At 45.7% G+C, this 20,624-nt stretch overlaps 1 protein-coding gene across 1 annotated transcript in view; it reads right to left on the reverse strand.

Annotated features, from left to right (window-relative positions):
• Positions 1-20,624, reverse strand: part of ULK4 (unc-51 like kinase 4) — a 566,226-nt gene that overhangs the window by 243,283 nt on the left and 302,319 nt on the right. Inside the window, exon 28 of the mRNA XM_047099606.1 lies at positions 2,238-2,343. Coding sequence (XP_046955562.1) covers positions 2,238-2,343 — 106 coding nt within the window. The remainder of the gene's footprint in view (positions 1-2,237; positions 2,344-20,624) is intronic.

A 20,624-nucleotide genomic window follows, 5' to 3' on the forward strand; every position in this document is an offset into this window, starting at 1 on the left:
GAACAGAAAAAATAAACAAGTGGGATGACATCCAACTAAAAACCTTCTGTACACCAAAGAACCCATCAAGAAAGTAAAAAAACAACCTATGGAATGAGAAAAAGTATTTGCAAACCATGTATCTGACAAGGGGCTAAAATCCAAAATACACCAAGAAATCAAACGGTTGGGATGAGCACTGGGTATTATATGTATGTGATGAAACACTCAATTCTACTTCTGAAACCAATATTACACTACATGTTAATTAATTAACTTGGATTTACATGAAATTTTAAAAAAAGACATCATATGACGCAGTAGCAAAAAAAGTAACCCAATTAAAAAACGGGTAAAGGACCTACCTGAACACACACTTCTCCAAAGAATATACACAAAAGGCCAACTGGTACCTGAAAAGATGCCTAACATCACGAGTCATTAGAAAAATGCAAATTAAAACCACAATGCAGTATCACCTTATGCCTGTTAGAACGGCCACCACTGATAAGGCCAGCAGTAACAGATGCTGGCATGGATGAGGAAAAGGACCCTTGCGCACTGTTGGCAGGAATGTAAATTGGTGCAGCCTTCCCATACTATGGAAAACAGTATGGAGGATCCTCAAAACAAACAGACAAACAAAAGAAACAAACAAAAAACAAAGAGCTATCATATGATCCAGTAATTCCACTTCTGGGAATACACCCAAAGGAAACAAAAACACTAACTCAGAAAGCTACCTGCACCTGCATGTTCACAGAAGCATTATTTGCAGTAGCCAGACATGAAAACAAACTAAGTGTCCATCAAGCAATCAATGGATAAAGAAGGAAGGGTGTGTATGTATACACATAATGGAATATTATTTGGCCATAGAAAAGGAAAACCTACCATTGGTAACAACATGGTTAAACCCTGAAAGCATTATGCTTTGTGAAATAAGTCAGAAAGACAAAGACAAATACTGTACGATCTCACTTATATGTGGAATCTAAACTATCACCACCGAACTCACAGAAAAAGAGATCAGACTTGTGGTTACCAGAAACAGAGGAAAAGGAGAAAGGTGGTCAAAAGGTACAAGCCCCCGGTTGTAAAAATAAATAAGTTCTAGGGCTGTAATATACAACATAAGATGACGGTTAGCATTGCTACATAATATATAGGAAAACTGTTAAGAGCAAATCCTAACAGTTCTCATTATAAGGAAAAAGTATTCCCAGTTTTTCTTTCTTTTCTTTTTATTGTATCTATAGGAGAAGATGGACGTTAGCTAAACCTATTGTGGTAATCACTGCACAATATATGTAAACCGAATCATCACGCCATACTGCTTAAACCTATACAGTGATGTTGTATCAATTATTTCTCAATGAAACCAGAAAAAAATTTACAAGAAACTAACAAAGCTTTTGCTAGACTTACATTGAAAGAAGCACCACCGGTTTGGACTGAGGAGACCAGGGATAATTCCTTTTAGAATGAAAAACAGTTGCAGGGTCCCAAACTTCAACAGGGAAGAATCAGGCTTAGAGTCTTACTCAGCTACGAGTATGGGCCACTCTTATGGGAAAAGAACAAGGATTCAGAAGTTAGAGGCAAGAGCCACAGAGAACCATTCCCAGGGCAAACTATTCTCAAAGCACGGGAGTATTTTTTTCCTTTTGGAACAATGAGGGCTGAGGAAATGTGTCCCCCAAGATTTCAACATTGTTATGGATCAGTGACTGTTATCTACCTTTACTTTGCCCTTTTAAATGAGAGTTCCTCTGATGGTCCTTCTTGCTACGTCTCCTCGTTACAGTCTAGAAATGTGGCACAGCAGTAACATGTGTCCTTAGCTCACAGGTCTTCAAGTTCGAGAGGACCAAAATTCAAGGAGCCGCACCTGACAAAAATGTACCCCAGGGGTTGCATACATATCTAGACTTAACTTATTTTATTTATTTAGAGAGGGAGAGCAAGCATGCCAGTAGGGGAGGGGGCAGAGGGAAAGAAAGCGAGAGAGAATCTTAAGCAGGCTCCACACTCAGCACGGAGCCCGACGTGGGGCTCAATCACACGACCGTTGATATCATGACCGAGGCGAACTCAGATGCTTAACCAACTGAGCCACTCAGCCGCCCCTGATTCGTCAACTTTAAACAGCACTTCTTGACTCCCTGCTACGTATGATGAGGAAAATAACAAATAGGCAAAAACAAGAACAATAGGCAAAACCAAGAGTCTCAAAAGGAATTCTAAGAAGCATTTACCTTGTTCATAAAGTAGCTTCATATTTGAATCTTTGCAGGCCACCAGATTGTTGAGCAACGCAATCACACTTTGCATGGTGTGACCCAGAATGTTCTCCTGATGTTCCTGCAATAGATCACAAATGTCATCATAACCATGCAGAATTACAATTACACCACGATAGAGACAAATGATCGGGTGACCTCTGTCCCTTCATCCTTTGCATGAGGCTAAATGGTCAACTTTCTGCACCTAACGAAGCAGATCCTTCCGCATTGAGACACTCCCCCCATCCGCGTGTTCAGTTAGCTGGGAGGCAGCATGAGTCATTCAGAGCACAGTGCGGCTGCATGTGGCCTCCAACCCAGGAGCTGAGTGATAGCCACACGGCTGTCTCTGCTTCAGATGGGTGACGCAGGAGTCAGAGTGACCAGAAGTAACTACGTGGACCTGGGGAGACCGCACCTGAAAGTGACTGAGGTCACAAAATGAAACCACCAGGTCTTGGAGGGACAACACACGGCAGAGCGACCAGGAGACCCTTGATGGACACGTGGTTTCCAAGGCTTACGAGAACACCCACGCTGCATCTGGCTCCGAAGCTGCCGTGTCACCGGATGTGGGTCTCTCAGCAATGACAGCCCCTTGGCGTCATGCGCCTCGCCATCTGTGACTTCCCTTGATGTAAGACAAGGGCTTTGCTTGCCAAATACCGATGCCCCCAAATTTCTAACTTTCTTTAGAAACACACACTGAAGAGTAAATGGTAACGTTTGAATGTTCCACTGACACGGGCTCAAGAAGATGAATAGGGAAGCGATGGTCCGCCACCAATTTCATCTAATTATTCGTACAGTGGGTTGCGAGGAAAGGGTGATTAATAGGCACAAGATGACACGACACGTTATTCATGATAAAGTAACTAACGATACATAGGAAACCTATTCTAGTCAAGAAAAGAGGAGCTAATAAATCTTTTCAGGTTTTTTTTTTTTTTTTTGGTCCCATTCAGTAAAATAACACATTCCACTGCTTATTCAAAGACCAGCCTGTCAGCAAATATAGGTCCTTTTCACTGGAGATAAATCCATTGTTCCTTTGATCTACACATTTTTATGATTAAATGTATCTTTTCTACGATGCTCTTGGCAATATTTTTGCCTCTTTGTGAAGCCAGTACTTCAATTTTCCCTTGTGCTGATGGGGTGAGGCCGCTTGTCGATACAGGCATTTCCTTTAGTACAAAAACCCACTATCCAAACCTCCATGACCCCTGAACACTAAGAACCCAGGATTGTACCCTGGCCAACCAGGTTCTCGGACTCCTGCCCTGGAGTTTCCAGACTCCCTGCAGAATGAAGGCCTCTGCCAGCCGCACTACTCAGCCTGCAGAGGGGCATTAAGCGAAGGTGCGCTCTGATTATTAGCAGCCCCCACCAACCTTATCACTGGGGGTCCTCAGGACCAAATATTTGATGCAGGAAATAAAAAAGAGACCCATAACCAGACTGAGAGAAATGGTTCCTTTTCTAGCCATTATTAAAAATGTTTTTTTTTATTTTTTTAATGTTTGTTTATTTTTGAGAAAGAGAGACAGAGAGAGAGAGTGAGAGGGGGAGGGGGCAGAAAGAGAGGGAGACACAGAATCCGAAGCAGGCTCCAGGCTCCAAGCTGCCAGCACAGAGCCGGATGCAGGGCTCGAACTCACAAACTACAAGACAATGACCTGAGCTGAAGTCGGACGCTTAACCAACTGAGCCATCCAAGTGCCCCAAACCATTGTTGTTTTTAAGTTTCTTTGTTGTTGGTTTTCAAACAATTCATACACTGTGACCTTTGTTTAATATAAAGTGAGGGCTTTATGAAGAGTATAGTAGAGAATTCTATAGAGTTACTCTTCTCTCTTGCAGGTATATATGCTTCCTACATGGTGTGCGGGAGAAAAGAGCATGGGACAGAATCATTGTCCCTGCTCAAGATGATGCTGTGGTTCTCCAGGGGAACTAAGATAGCGATTGCTGTGGCCTAGATTATCATTTCCCCCAGAAAGAATTAAATACATGCAAAGAGCAGTTGAGAAGGTATACATATGAATTAAACACACTTCCATTAACTTCTATCAAGCTGAGTTATTTCATTTCTCTTAGCAACGTTAATAAGATTTGTTCTTGCTGTTCACAACCATATTAGCCTACAGGGGATAAATTATCTATTAAAAAACATCATAGTCGCTTCTTAAAGTCAGAGTAGAGGATTTCTAAGAAGGGAGAAAACAGTACGGTAAATATGTGGGGCCAGAGTTAGTCTTGGGCACTTGGCAAGCCTCATGCAAAGAGAAAAGGGAAACTCGAGTTTGGTTCAAAGGCCACGGGCCAGAGTTGGAAGGGAGAGATGATCCCGATGGAAGACTGGGTCCCATCGGATGCTCCTCTAGGGCACCCCATCCCCCAGCAAGCTATGCCTGAGCCCCAGGGTGGAAAGACCATAACGGAAGGCTAGGTAAAGACCTGATGTCTTTTTTTTTTTTAATTTAATTCCCATGGCTCATGAATAAAGCAAGCAGTCTACACCACGGGCACCTCAACGCACGCCAGCAAAGCCCTCTAAGGAGAGACAGAGCAGGTTGTGACTGTGGCACAAGAGGGCCTGTGGCACAGGGTCAGGGGCCCAGCCACCAGCGGCCTCGGCGCTGATCTTGGCCCAGGGTGGCAGACACCCATGTGGGCCTGAACAGGGACAAAGCGGGGCTGACAGTTTTGCTGATGCGGCACTACGTGCCGGGGCCTGTATCCCAAGCATGTAACCTGCATTATCATCTCATTTAATCCTCACACATACACCCAAGTGGCTCTGGTTCTCCCCTTTTTACAGATAAGGACATGGAGGGTAGCGAGGGGAGGTGGGACTTGCCAAGAATCACCCAGCTCTTCAGTGGTGAGGCTGGGATTCGGTCTGGGCGATGGCAGAAGCCATGCCCCTCGTCACCACGCGGCATCGCCTGGGGACCACAGGAACGGGGGCGGCGGGGGGGGGGGGGGATGGGGTTGGAGCCACCAGCCCGTCAGCACATCCCAGCTTAACCAATACCACCTGAGGAGCCACGGGGTGAGGTGGGAGGAACTTAAAGGGCCTGGAGTAGGAGGTGGAAAGAAGCAGCCAAGTACTGAATTGGGGAAGTGCTGCAGTGCTGCCCTCCCTGTGCCACCACCACTGGCACCTGCTGGCCTCATAAAAGCCCTCACTATGCATCACGATGCTGTAAGACACACAACCCGGGAAGCGAGATGCAGGTGCTGGTCACAACTAAAGGAAAGGAAAGAATAAGCATATTACCCGAAAGACTGAAGATACATACTCGAGCCCCCCCATCCGCAGCACCATTGCTCAGACATAGCATTAGCCTCGGCTGCTGGGTAAGAAAGGCAGCCGAGCTCATCAGAGAAGCCGTCACTGACGACCCACGCAGCCACGGAAGGCAATCCTACTGCATTTCAAGATCATGACGAAAACATTTAACTCCTTTAGCCATAACCCATCAATAAGCACAGCTGACCTAATTTGTGTGCCTAATGGCATAGTGTATGGACATTTAATAAACGGAGCACTTGAGAGCTCTAATAAAACACAGCATTTGCCAGTAGAGATAATTAGAATGGAAACAGCAAAATTCTGGTGTTTGGCAACATAGATGAAACGACTTCATTAAAATGTACAGCTTCAGCAAATGAAAGGCAGGGGAGCACTGGACCCTGAAGAATCAGCCTTCTCAAAACTAATTGCTTCAGTGCTTAAAGAGGACAGCTCTGAAATACCAAGGGCGCAGCAAGGAAACACTACTGAAAAATCATCAGCCATCCCAAAGCAGTTTCACTGTAAACAAAGTGTTAGACTTCGTTCTAGTATCTGAGGGCGGAAACGGCACTAAAAGCCTTCAGATGGCCAGATCCGAAAGTTTGGCAGGGGTCTGAATAGTCAAGGCAGGAAATGCCTTTAGCGATGAAGAGTAACAGTGAACCACGGTCACTCTCTGCTGCCCTTGGTGTGGGGTCAGATCTCAAAAGACAGCAAACCGAAAGGCACCCACCAGTCCCGACGGAGGTTAGAAGCCAAGGGGAGGCTAGAAGGCAGAAGCACACACACAAGTGTTGTGAACATGGAATCTCTGATCTCCTGGAAATAAACACAGGACACGTCCTATTCAACACACAGTGAGATCATATTTCAGGGCAAACCCACACGTTGCACGGCAGGATGCTAGTCTGCGGTGCGCAAGCCTGCACGCAGTACAAAGGTGCAGCTCTAGGACAGAGTGGGGTGTCCACTCACTGTCCCCTTTACACCTTCTCCCACACGGCTGGGTTCCTAGACAGATGGAGCCCACAGAAGGCTCTTCAGAGCATCCCGATGTGACAACCGTATCTGAGGGGACGAGGACACTTTTGCAGATTGCTGATTTTTCACAAGGCTGTGCCACACACCACTCAAACTCCATGGGATCTAAACTGAACTCATCCTGTCCTTTCTCCTCACACGTCCTCCTTTGGTCTGCCCACCATGCAGCCAAAGATCCTGGAATTACCCGGGGCCAACTGCCTCGCCAACCTCCCACGTCCAATCAGCAATCAAGTCCCCCTGATTCTCCCCGGGGCCCCTCTAGCAGCTCTCCTCTGCCACAGGCGGTTGCCATCTTTGGCTGGGGCTGCCACGAGCCCCCTAGTGGAGACTCTACTTCCAGCCTCCTCTCCTCCACTGCAGACCAGGCTCCTCTTTCTCAAGTAGCAAGGCTCCTCCCCATTCCTAGGGCTTAAAAGTGGGGCCCGCAGGCCCAGGGAGCACATGAGAGTCCACCGTAGGCCCAAGGTGGAGGGCCGTTGCTTCCCACCATCCAGATTGTCCAGAGCCCCAGGGGAATCAAAGGCCTGAAGGGAGGGGAGGCCACAAGAACCACAGGGGGCAGAAGCAAGGGCATTGTGGTTCCCGTGCTTTTGATCCCAGAGCAGCATCACGTTATGATTTTGGAAATATTCTCATGATTTCCTGACCCCCGGGGGTAAGGAACAGGGAAGGGAACAAGCTGAAGGGGCACAAATTTAAGATTAATTTCACAGGGCGCCTGGGTGGCTCAGTTGGTTAAGCGTCCAACTCTTGATCTCAGTTCCAGGTCACGATCTCATGGTTCATGGGTTCGAGCCCCACATTGGGCCCTGTGCTACTTGGGATTCTGTCTCCCTCCCTCTCTCTGCCCCCCTCCTCTCTCTCTCAAAAGGGAAGAACACTAAAAAATAAATAAAATGAATTTCACCCATTTACCTCATAAATGCATACAGGATTTCCTGGGAAGCAAGGCAAGGATATATGGACATCCAGAGTGGGAATGTTTGAGGCATGACGAAGTTGGGGCTGGGGTGACCATTACTGGGCATTTGCTGTGCCAGCTGCCAAACAGTCAAACCGCTCCTGGGCCCAGGGGTCAGGGCTGCTGGGGGCTTAGCAGGCTCTGAGGAAGCACTCTTCCCCATAGGTAGCCAGACACATAGGATGCTCTCACCCTAAAAGCCTGGAGGTACAGAACGAAGTCCCTTCTTTTATTTGGGTCATCATCTTTCTGATTCAAGACATGCGGGAAAAGAATTTAAATTTTTGAATCTGACTGACAGATATTGTCGAGGCCCTCAAGCAGCAGCAACTACAAGTTCTTATTAGCAATACATTCCAGCTGGCACAGAAAGGAGGCTGTGGACCAAATGGTACCATTTGCCAATCATATGCCGAGCTCAGCTGGAGAACTCCAGCCCTCGCTCCACGCCAATGGCCGAGTGCTGCGGATGCCCCCCTGGCAGGTGAACTGTGCCACTTGGCTTGCTCAGCCCTCCTGCCCTTTTACACCATTTAAGCTTCTAGCAGCAACCTCCCCTCCCCCCGGCTCCCGACAGGGCGCTACGCCTCAAGACAGGCACGGCGGGTCAGAACCAGTGCCGGTCGGGCCGGAGAGCCCTGGCAATGGAGACAGAGGGGAGCAGCGGGGACCAGCGTCCCCAGACGCGGGCTGCACCCCTCCCACGTGTCTGCCCGGGATGCCGATGGACGGGCTGATCTGCCCCACAACACCCTGTGTGAGCTAAACACAGGCCCGAAGGGGACAAATGAGCAAATACAGGGGTGTGTCCAGACACACAAGTCCCTCTGCCTTCCCGTTACACCCCTGCCACTGCCCAAAATAATAATCACAATGTTAACAAAATAAGGCCTTGACAAACTACCGTCCCCTCTTAAAGATTCAGGCCAGGTGTCCTTGGCAGCAGCTGGGGGCCGTGGGGAAGGCAGTCCTTCCCGTTGGACAGCACGGTCATCGCCTTCCCGTGCCTGACTGCATCATAGCACCTACTGTATACATAACGGTTGGTTCCTTCATTCATTCCTCACCTGATCTCGAGCCCTTGGAGGGCAGAGGTGGGACTTTCGATCAAGTCCCCATGCCAGGAGCGGCGCCTGGTAAGCAGAGGCCTCTGGTGTATTAACGAAAAACCAATCTTGCTCCAAGTCGCTTGGGTCAATACAGCTGGGGAAGGGATAGATAGCTCATGAGAGTCTCCGTCAAGGAATGAATCTGTCACTGACCAGAAACTGCCTTCAATTAAATAACTGATAAATACTTATTGAGCAATAAAAATGACCGTCCTCCAAACGTTTAATAGGTACATACTCGCTTTGGGATATTAGCAATAAATGACAAATTCAGACCTTTTCCCTTTAACCAAAATACATCAAATCTCTCACGTGTGAAATAGTTGTCAAGGACTCACGAAGCATGTGCATCGGCATGGAAAATGTACACTCCACAATTCCTGACAGACGCAGACACGGTTTTAATGGGGCTCTCCGTTAAAAAGGATTGCTCACAAATAGAAAGAAGTGTCCCATTTTAAAGAAAGAAAATATTGCGTTCGGGGACTGGAAAGATCGATACATTCAATTATCACGAGACAGTTTTCAATTACGGCTCTTTTACTGTGGAAGTTTGCCCACACTGGGGAGTTCACCAAGTGTGGTGCTCGTGGTTCCTGTCTCAAAGGAGTACTGGCCACGTCTGCCGGAGAAGACCGTGCTGGGAGCTGGTGAGTTTATGTGAACCTAGGGTTTCAGAGAGCAGAGAGAGATGGCGCTAGGCAGAAAGGAAACCGGGCCGAGGAAAGTCAGAGGTCCTTGGCTTGCGCCAAACCAGCAGGCAAACCTGGAGTGAAGTGAGAGTCGAAGTATCAGACTTTGGAAGAAGCTGAGAAAACTTTCTATTTCAATCTTTTGATTTTAAAGATAAAACAACTGAGGCCCGAGAAGAGAAGAGAAGAGAAGAGAAGAGAAGAGAAGAGAAGAGAAGAGAAGAGAAGAGAAGAGAAGAGAAAAGAGAAGGAGCAGGAGAAGGTGTCTTCCTTCTCCACCACCTCACTCTGTCCTCACACTTCTAAAAGTCACATCAGGGCATGCAGAGTCAAGTAGGCAGCTTTACCAATGTTGTTATTGTTTTGCAAACACTGGAGTAATAATATAGACACCGGTCCCTGGAGCTACAGATTCAGTTGACCTTAATTAACACCTCTCCACTAGGTCAGCAAGTGGTAGGTGGGCTATTCCTGAGGACATGATGCCTACTGACCCCCCCCCACCCCAAAAGCACACACTGTCTGGATCCCATTGGGTTTTTCAACCAGTTTTTGTTACACAGGGCTGCCTCTAAAGTGGCAGTGAGAGCCTAGCCATCTCACGGTCTGAGTTGAAATTTTAAACAAGGAGCACCATTTTCCAATAAGTTATTCTGAGCAAGGAACAAATCAGACATCAGGGAAACTGCAAACACACACACTGGATGTTTACCAACCAGCAGCACAACGCGGCCCGGATCTTTGTCACTCACCCTGGAATTTGGTGCACTTGGTATTTTAGGCATGATCACACTTCTGTTCTCAATCTCCATTAACAGAGGGCAATCAGCTTTCCTTTTCTTAGACTCTACTTAGACAGTAACAGTTATATTTGTATAATCACTTTGGAACATTCAATATGCTCATTTTTGGCCGCACAATGATAGAAAATATACGATCCTGGAGAATAAATTGGTTGTGACGGGATAAAAATCATCTGAGGAATTTTTCATCTATTAGATAATACAAAATGCCAGCAAAGACCCAAAATAATAACTAGAACTTGAAGACACTCTAATAAATGCATAAACTGGGTAAAAACATAGAAGTGTTAATGTGGATCATGCTGGACAACCACGGGCAGGGTTAAGGGGTCTTGTGTGGGGAAAAGGTTTGAGAGAAGGGATCAAGAAACACACAGATGCTGGGCAGAGACCAGGGTATATCTTGGAAACACAAGAAGAATAAGGAGATTCCAGAGGAGTAAGGAGACTGACCAACTTGACCAAGAAAGAATGTGACCATATATTGGCTGGTCTCATTTCTGAAACCTAGAAGGGGACTGTGGACTATGGAGGGCTCAAATTAATTTCTTAGGTCAAGCCAGGCTGGGCATCTCCTAAGGACCTTGAGATGTCAGCTGAAACCTGATCCCCCTCTTTAACATCTATTCTGGGACAAATCCCTATGGGAGTCTTGGCTGTCTGCTGGGCAATCAAGGCTCTATTCATGCCCATCTGCTCACACCCGCTGCTTCTGGATCAAAGCAACAGTCCCAACAGTGCCCGGGAAGTGCCTTGAGCTTAGGATGAAGGAGAAGGGAGGAGAGGAAAGGGAAAGATACAGGGTTTTCGTATTTTTAATTCTTATACCCCAATAAACGGGCTTCAGCTTTAAGAAATTACATATCGAGATGGCGTCATTAAGTTTTCTTCATGCAGGTCAGAGAGAAAACCAGTAATCAGAATGAGTGCTAAGAATGAAGAGAGGGACAAAGGTTAGAAGGGACAGAGACTGGAGAGGATGGGAAGGAAGAAAGGAGGGACTAATGGATTTCCTCAAGACGGAAAAGCGAGCCCAGAAAAGACCAGCTCAGGGTGCAACCCCAAGTCTACAGGTGCTAAAACGAAAAGTCTCTGTATCACAAAGCAGCGGGTCACCTGAATTAGGAACAAAAAGTCAGCCGACACAGTACATGTCCGGCCACTGGGTGCCTCCAAATAAAAGCGGACCAACATTTCATCGGGAGCTGCACAGAGACAACTGCTCAGGTCACTGCCTTTAGCACCGCCTGGCGTCAGCCTGGTGACACATGCCATTCTCAACAGACAGGGAGCAGAGGAGCAACTGATTCTCTTTAATGCCCAGCACTTCAAGCTTTTTCTCAATTCATGCAGCACACGGGCTGGGATCGTTTTCTTGCTACCACACTCTCACCTGGCCACCCCGCTGTGAGTTTACAGAGAAGTGGTGTCACAGCCCCTTCTGCATGTGAATTCTGATGAGCTGCAAATGGAAATATGTGTGGTCCCTTCGGCACACTGACTGACATGCGTCCTCCCTTCTGCTGGCGTGCATGACAATGGATGGGCACAGGCAGGTGAATGCTGGTGAGTCTGAGTCAGAGAAGGAGTGCTGATCTTTAGAAGATGCCCCTGAGCTTCTGTGACGTGCATATACCATCCATAGAAGACTGGAGTTTGTCACCAATCTTAAAATCTCCTCTCTCAGGACATGAGTAACACAGTAAACAACCAAAACAAACACACAGGTTTACACACACAAAAACCTACGGTGGAAGCTGTTGGGTACAGTCATCATAAAGACGTGACTGCCGGTTGACCCCGGTGACCGAAGGCCCCTCACCCTTGCCCTGTCCTTGGAATGTGGGTTGTGCTCGCCTTTCCCGCTCCCAGAGGCTGCTCCAAGGACACAGCCTTGAGATGGCGATGGGCCGCGAACACCTGAGCGGCCAACATGGCCGCACCCAGTTAGGGCCTCTTTCTAAACAAACTTCTAAGGTTTGGCAGGTGGCTGCACAGATCCACTGTCTTGCTGCCGCCCGCCCAGGACAAGCCTCGTCTGTCCGTACGTGGGTTCCCTCTGCTTATTGAACTGCCACTACCGAGCTGGAGTGGCCGGCCTCCTCCTTCGCCTCTCCCTGCCCTTCCAGTACCAGGGTCAGTTTCAGATTTCACCCAGGAAGCTCCCTGGAGAGTTGTGAACCAAATGCAGGAGAAATAACCAACAGAAATTCAATCATGTCATCATGCTCTGAAGTGCCACAGAACGTAGGCTCCACCAGAACGACTCCAACAGCAACGACTCTGAGCATACAAGTCACAGTCACCAGATCCACCAAGGACAGGAGAAGAGGCAAAAACCTCAGACAGCTAGAAACGTCCTTTCAATCCATACAGAGGACAGGGAGCCCTTCCCCTCTTGTCCAGGGGGATGGAGCACCCGGCTCATCATTTCGCGTCAGCTGCCCCATGCAGGTGCGAGCACCGGGAGCTCCACTGGAAGCAAGCAGAAGGGAAAGCCTTGCCCCCGACACGTGCACAAGTGGGCAACCTTGTGGCCTGCTGGAGGTTCAGGCCCACCTCCAAGGTCCCCTTCTGCTCCAACATCCTTTCATGCTAAACCCAAGGCTGTATCTTCCGGCAATGGGGAGAATAAAATGGAATAAGCACTGCTAAGAGAGTTATTTAAAATGAAGCCAGGAGGACATCGAGAGAGTGGGGCTCATACACATCTTCTTTCTCAAACTCTCAGATTTTTTTTTTTTTAGTTGAACTCAGGTAAAAGTCAGGGCATCTACTTATGTTATAATGCACATAGGTGGGTTTTCTGTATAACATCGGCCCAGCTACCAATCACATACAGATTAACATAACTGTAGATATACCAGCACCAATGCATCTTTTCTTCAAAACAACTTATGGAAATCTTCTCTTTCCTTTTAAAACCTCCAACCTCCTCTGTCTCCCCAGAGCACGTTTTCTATTTCAAAGCTGTATCTCCCGGATTGCAATCTCTAAGACTCCAAACGTAAGTGCACAGTTTATTTCATAGCTTGAAGTTTTGTCTTTGTTTGACACTCCTCAAATGTTTATTTGAAAGCAAGGTAAATAATATCAAATTATGTCAAGTATCAAATGTCTATGCTTTACTGGAGTCAAACAAGACAGTTCTGCACAGTCTCAAATATTTACTTGGGGATTATAGCAAAGATCACTCCAATATAAGTTTTAGCACAAGACAGGCATCCCTCATCCATGCCTTCCCAATGTGCACCTAACCAATAGGTTGTGGGGTGAAACAATGTCCTCAGAGTCCTGCTTTCTTCAGCCCCCTAAAAGAATCCTAAATACTAGAAGCCACCCCAGTTACCAGAAGTCCAACATCATCACATAAATACTGGAAGAGGGGGAAGAAGAGGTATCATTACAATTTTTTATTTTTTTTAATCTATATCCACATTAGTTAGCATATAGTGCAACAATGATTTCAGGAGATTCCTTAGTGCCCCTTACCCATTTAGCCCATTCCCCCTTCCCATAACCCCTCCAGTAACCCTCTGTTTGTTCTCTGTATTTATGAGTCTCTTCTGTTTTGTCCCCCTCCCTGTTTTTATATTACTTTGGTTTCCCTTCCCTTATGTTTATCTGTTTTCTTTCTTAAAGTCCTCATGTGAGTGAAGTCATATGATGTTTGTCTTTCTCTGACTAATTTCACCAAGCATAATACTCTCCAGGTCCGTCCACGTAGTTTGCAAGTGACAAGATTTCATCCTTTTCGATTGCCAAGTAATACTCCATTGTATGTATATACCACATCTTCTTTGTCCATTCATCCATCGATGGACATTTGGGCTCTTTCCATACTTTGGCTATCGTGGATAGTGCTGTTATCAACATGGGGGTGCATACAGTCTTTCTAATTACAGGTTTAACAACATAGAAAACAGAACAGACTTGGACAGAATGAATGCGAGCTCCCATATTTAAAAACAAAAAGAGGTTTTAGTGTGAATTTGTATACATTTGAAAATACACGCAAACACCCATGTACACAAACACATCTGGAAATCTTTACAAATACGGGAACAGTTTGTTGATTATTCGTTATTTGGGGTGGTTTTCCCCATTGATGTCCTCCTGCGTTACAGAAAACAGCCTACCCTATTTTGGAGGTACGACCCGAATCATCTCCCCTGCACTCATTTGAACGCCATCCCTTCACCGAGCTGCCCCGAACACCAGCCGCGCCAGGCCCGCCCTAGACGCCGATGCCACGTCGCGCTCTAGCAGGCACCTGCCGTCACGGGGCTTCCCACCCACTTCCCACGCAGCGGGCGCGCGGGGAGACAGACGGGGCCCAGGGGAGTACGGCCAGCCGATCAAGTCAAGCCGTGCTCCCGCACACCAGGGAGCGGGGCGCTGCTGAGCTGGCGAGACCAGGAAAGATTGTAGGCAGGGCAGGGGAATGGGGCCAGCCAGGGAGAACCAGCAGGCTTGGAAGGGTCCAGGACCCGAGGAAGGACGCAAACCCAGGGACCCGGGAACCCGAGGTTAAGAGAAATGGGACATTACAAAGGCACGCTGAGGCTGACTACTCTGAATACGTGGATGACACCTGCAGAATGCATACTAAATCTCGGCTAATGGTAAGTGACTAGGTTAGTCATTTCTCTTGGATTCACTGGAGTGAAACACAAACTAGATATACTCCAACTTAAACAACAACAACAACAGCAGCAACTAGAAATACGCCGTGGCTGTTCCAGACATACATCGGTTACAGGGCCACGGCACGGACTGGGCTGGGCGACTGGACATCACCCTCCTGGTTAGCTCGCGGCCTGCTGGCTTCTCTGAACTCCTCACCTCACCTGGGACCCGTCTTCATGACCTCACCTTAGCAACTTGCTGGTACTCAGGCCCGTGGCACGGACCTCACGCTGAACCCGAAGTAACCAGAGTCTACCTCTGGCTGGAAAGGCCAGCACCCTCTCCTTCGTGACATCACGCAGAGGGCACAATGTTTTCTAGAGATGTGTCAGATGTATGGATTCTTACCCACCCCTACCTATGAAGTTCTACCACCTGTGAAGAGCTCATACCGTTACTGATTCTGTTACCATCTACAGCTAGGATTTAGCTGTGGAAGAGCCCGAGGCTCAATCATTTCCCCCTTGTCGGGGCATCTGCTGGTTCCGGATGAGGCAACGTGAAGATACTCGAAGCCAAAGGATAACCAGAGCAATTCTTAAAACTCCTCAGAACCTCTGCACTTGAGGGACATTCATCAGCGAGTCGCAGTTTTGTTTTCAACTCCAGAATCAAACTTCTTTTGCATGAAAGCTCTTAGATAATGACACTTATGACTTTTAAGAGATCAGGTTAGGAAGAGAATACAAGAGACTCTGGATGTGAGACGCCGATGTCAAACAGCAAAAATGAAAGAACGGCATATCATTAGCTGTTTTTGTTTTTTAATGGAACTCACAGGCCTCCATGCGCTCCCCACGAACGCCTCGGAGCCTCCATGTGGCTGGAAACCTAAATGAAGTCTCGGAGAAGATAATGGAGCTTTAATGATGGAAATAGTAAGAAAATTAAATCTAATCATGTTCCATTAAGCATGCTCTTAGCTCCCATTTTTACTAAATTATTTTAGTATGATTTTGCCTCTGTCTATTGAAATAACCTTTTATGGCCATTTGATTTGCAAGCACAAATAAGTCTCATTTATTTTCCACTATGAAACCCTGTGGGGTTTATAAGAAGAAATGGATCATCTAAAATCTTACCCCCTGGGGCACCTGGGTGGCTCAGTCGGTTGGGCGTCCGACTTCGGCTCGGGTGATGGGCTCGCGGTCCATGAGTTCAAGCCCCGCATCGGGATCAGTGCTGACAGCTCAGAGCCTGAAGCCTGTTTCAGATTCTGTGTCTCCCTCTCTTTCTCTGCCCCTCCCCCACTCACACTCTGTAAGAAATGAATAAAACCTTAAAAAAAATTTTTTTTTTAAATCTTACCCCCTCCACACTCAGGAAGTGACCAGGGAGATGAGTACTTTGAGATTTTATATTTATATCTGTGAGGAGAGCATTACACTAGGATTACGATCTCATTCAGCAATATCGTATCACCTGCTAGAGAGACCATCTTCAACCAGCCACAGCTTACATACCAGCCTTGAAGGGGAGCCACAATCGTCCCCACTTCCTGTGCTGGTGGTCACCTCACCTCCTCTGACCTTAGTCCTCATGCTCGTCCTCCTCCCCCTCCCACTCTTTGATGGACTTTTATCATGTTTGGAGTGCTTTGTTACTACTGGCCGGAACTGCTGGAGCGTTTGCTTCCAGGAGATGCTCCTACATGGCCACTTAGGTATGAGTTCCAGAATACACAGCAGCGAGTTGTAAGCAATCATGCAGTCAGCCCAGGGGCACACAGACATGGAACACAGCGAAGGACGGCGGGGGTGGCTGTTCACTCTGGGCTCTGCAGAGAACAGAATCACCTGTCAGAATACTGCAGGTGTGGTTTTAAACATCCTTTCCAAAGCACGTTTACTTCCAACATGTGTAATGATGAAAAAGCTAAGTATAACTGGAATCACAACTTGCTAAATAGAGGGGTCTCTGGTTCAAATCTTGATCATGCCTGTCAAGAATTAGAGGATTTAGGGAATGCCTGGGTGGCTCCATCAGTTAAGTATCTGACTTCAGCTCAGGTCATGATCTCGTGGTTTGTGAGGTTGAGCCCCACGTCGGGATCTGGGCTGACAGCTCAGAGCCTGGAGCCTGTTCCGGATTCTGTGTCCCCCTCTCTCTCTGCCCCTCCCCTGCTCACTCTGTCTCTCTTTGTCTCTCAAAAATAAATAATGCTAAAAAAAAAAAAAAAGAATTAGAGGATTTAGGAGGAAAAATTCGCATTCAGCAGGAATGATAACTATGAGAAAAGAGGCTGCAAAAACGCCACCCAAGGACCGGACAGGAGTCCAAACCCATTGTTTATTCTAATTCTATTTTAAGGACTGAAAAGATCAAAAAACATGACAAAGAACAAATTTATTAAACAAATTTCAACTATAGACCATAAAGTTAAATAAGGATGTAATAATTATTGACATCTGCACCCAGTATTAGAAGAATTCCCAAACCAGGAGAAGGAGAAATACACAGAAACGCACTAATAATGGGGCACTATATTCACTTCCCTCAATCTAAGATTAAGGAAAAAGTCAGTAAGGTATATCTTTTACATATATGATATACCTTATAGATATAGAGCTTACAGATATATGCCAAATTCTGAACCCTACAGAGAATAAGAGAACAGTTTTCAAATGTTGAGAGAATTCAAGAAATGTACCACAGCATATACAAAGAAACATCAATAAATCTCCCCCAAATAGAAATTTATTCATTGGACTAATACTATAAATATGAAAAACCAAACAAGTTTTTATTAAGTGCAATTTTAAAATTCTTGAGGGAAATACAAATCAAAATTGAAAATGTTTACAAAAATAAAGATAATGAAAACATTACATATTAGAATGCAGGAGACACTGCTAAAGCAGTTCATAAAATAAAAACATATAGCATTAAACACCACAATAAAAATGCTAAAATACAGGAAGTATTCAATTTTTAAAAGCTACAAAAAGATGAAGCTAGTGAAAGCAAGCAACAGGATGAAATTTAAAAAGCTAAAAGAAGAATTTAATCAATTAGAAGATTTTTGCCTCTACTAAGATATATTAAGTCACAAAGGCCAATACTGCCTTATAATAACCAGAAAACTCCAGACAAATTATAAAATCATATTTGTAGAGACATCAGAGAGTTGTGGAAGCACCAAGAAGGAGGTAAACTAAAATTCTAGAAAGTAGAGAAATTTTCCAAGGTCAACTGATAATTCCATTTCTTCCTCCAGGGTCATCTGGATGACCTCAGTACATACAGGAGGCTCCAATGTGAGAAACTCTCAAAGGTTTTAACACTCGGATGGGGCTGGAAGGATGAACAGGAAATTTAAGAGGCCTCATACCAAAGCAGCATCCCTCAAACATTTGATGGGTGCTACAGGAGGTTGATAAGATGAGCAGAAAATCTGTAAAAGGTGGAGTAGAATCTCCCACAGTTGGTAGTACCTAAGAAATAATAACCATTCAGTCACCGTATGTCTTTTGATTGGAGCATTTAGTCCATTTACATTTAAAGTAATTATTGATAGGTATGACCTTACTTCCATTTTGCTCCTTGTTTCCTGGTTGTTTTCGCAGTACCTCTCTGTTCCTTTCTTCTGCTCTTGCTCTCTTCCCTTATGGTTTGATGACTTTCTTGAGTATTATGCTTAGATTCTTTCATCTTTTTGGTATGGACACCACTAGGCTCAGATATAACATCTTGTGCATATAGCAGTCTATATTAAGTTGATGGGTGCTTAAGTTGAAACCTATTCTAAAAGCACTAAATTTTTACACCCACTCCCTATTTTTTTAAGTTTATTTATTTTGAGATGTTCGTGGGAGGGTCAGGGAGGGAGGGATAGAGAATCCCAAGCAGGTTCCTTGCTGTCAGTGCAGAGCAGATGTGGGGCTCAATCTCACGAACTGTGAGATCATGACCCGAACCAAAATCAAGAGTCTGGACGTTCAACCTACTGAGCCACCCAGGCACCCCTCTCCCACTCCCCATTTTACGTATACGGTGTGATAATTTGCATCCTTTTATTTTGTGAATCCCTTGACTGAGTTTTGTAAACATAACTGATTTTACTGCTTTTGTGCTTTAACCTCCATAGTGATGTTAATCTATGCAATTTTATAGATGCACAATAAGTAATTAATCTACAACTTTTCTTATGTTTGCATTTATCTGTGAAATTCTTCTCTTTCATAATCTTTTTTTTTTACTCCTAATTATAGAATTTCTTTCCACTCAAAGAATTCCCTTTAATGTTTCTTATAAGTTTGGTTTAGTGGTGATGAACTCCTTTGTTTGTCTAGGAAACTCTTTCTCTCTCCTTCTAGTGTGTACCTTGCTGGGTAGGTATTCTCGCTTGTAGGTTTTTACTTTCAGTGCTTTGAATATGGCATGCCACCTCCTCTGGCCTGCAAAGTTCCCACTGAAAAATCAGCTAACATACTTAAGGGGTTTCCCTTGTATGCAATGGTTTTCTTCTCTCTTCCTGCTTTTAGAATGTCTTCATCGCTAGTTTTTGCCTTTTAATTATTATGTGACTTCGTGTGGACCTCCTTGAGTTGATTTTGTTGGCGGTGGGGGGGGGGTGGATCTCTGTGTCTCCTGGATCTGATGTCTGTTTCCTTACCCAGATGAAGGAAATTTTCAGCTAATATTTCTTCAAATAAATTTTCTGCCCCCATCTGTCTCTTTTCAATGAGATCCCTACAATGCAAGTGTTATTATGCTTGATGATATCACAAAGTTCCCTTAATCTATTCTCATTTTTTGTTATTCTTTTTTTCTTTTTGCTGTTCAGTTTGGTTGCTTTCCAGCTCACTGCTGTGTTCTTCTGTATCCTCTATTCCACTACTGATTCTCTCTAGTGTATTTCTTTTATTTTGGTCACCGAGTTCTTCATCTCCAACTGGTTCTTTTTTATATTTTCTATCTCTTTGTTGAAGGTCTCAATGAGATCCTCCACTGTTTTCTCAAGTCCAGCAAGTATCTTTGGAACTATGACTTGGAATTCTCTATTAGGCATATTGCTTATTTCATTTCAGGCTTTTGCTGCGGTTTTGTTCTCTTCTTTCATTTGGAACATACTCCTCTGCCCCCTCCTTTAGTCTAACTCTCCATGTTTGCTATTGTTATTAGGAAGGTCAGCTCTGCCTCCTCATCTTGAAAGTAATGGCCTTATGAAGAAGCGGCCCTGTGGTGCTCTGTCACAGAATGCCCTCTGCTCACCAGAATCAGGTATTCTAGGGATGTCTCCTTAGAGAGACTGCATGCACCTTACTTCTGTAGCTGAGCTGTGTTTGTCTTCAGTCCAGTCAGCTGCAATGACCCACTCTGCCTGCTTTGGGTGCACTGGGCAGGGTTTGGTCCCGGTGCTATTAAGGGGCCTGTCTGGAACCCGGGGGCCCAGACTTGCAGTTGGGTGGGAGAGGCACTCAGAACAGACACCCTCAGTCCATCTGCTGGGGCTGCAGGTGCACAGAGTTGCAGGGTGCGCTCCCTGCACTGTACCGAAAGGCTTTAATTCATCTACAACAAAGGAGGCAATGTGTACAATGAGGAAAACACGTACCTCCAACAAATGGTGTTGGCAGAACTAGACAGCTACATGCAAAAGAATGAAACTGGACCACTGTCTTACAGCACACACAAAAATAAACTCAAGATGAAGACTTAAATGTGAGACATGACCATAAAACTCCTAGAAGGAAACATAGCCAGTAATTGCTTTGACATCAGCCTTAGCAACATTTTTCTAGATGTGTCTTCTGAG

Source organism: Lynx rufus, unplaced genomic scaffold (genome assembly GCF_022079265.1).
Source record: "Lynx rufus isolate CCGP_SWC_20201006 ecotype Redwood Valley unplaced genomic scaffold, mLynRuf1.p SCAF_5, whole genome shotgun sequence".
Lineage (NCBI taxonomy): Eukaryota > Metazoa > Chordata > Mammalia > Carnivora > Felidae > Lynx > Lynx rufus.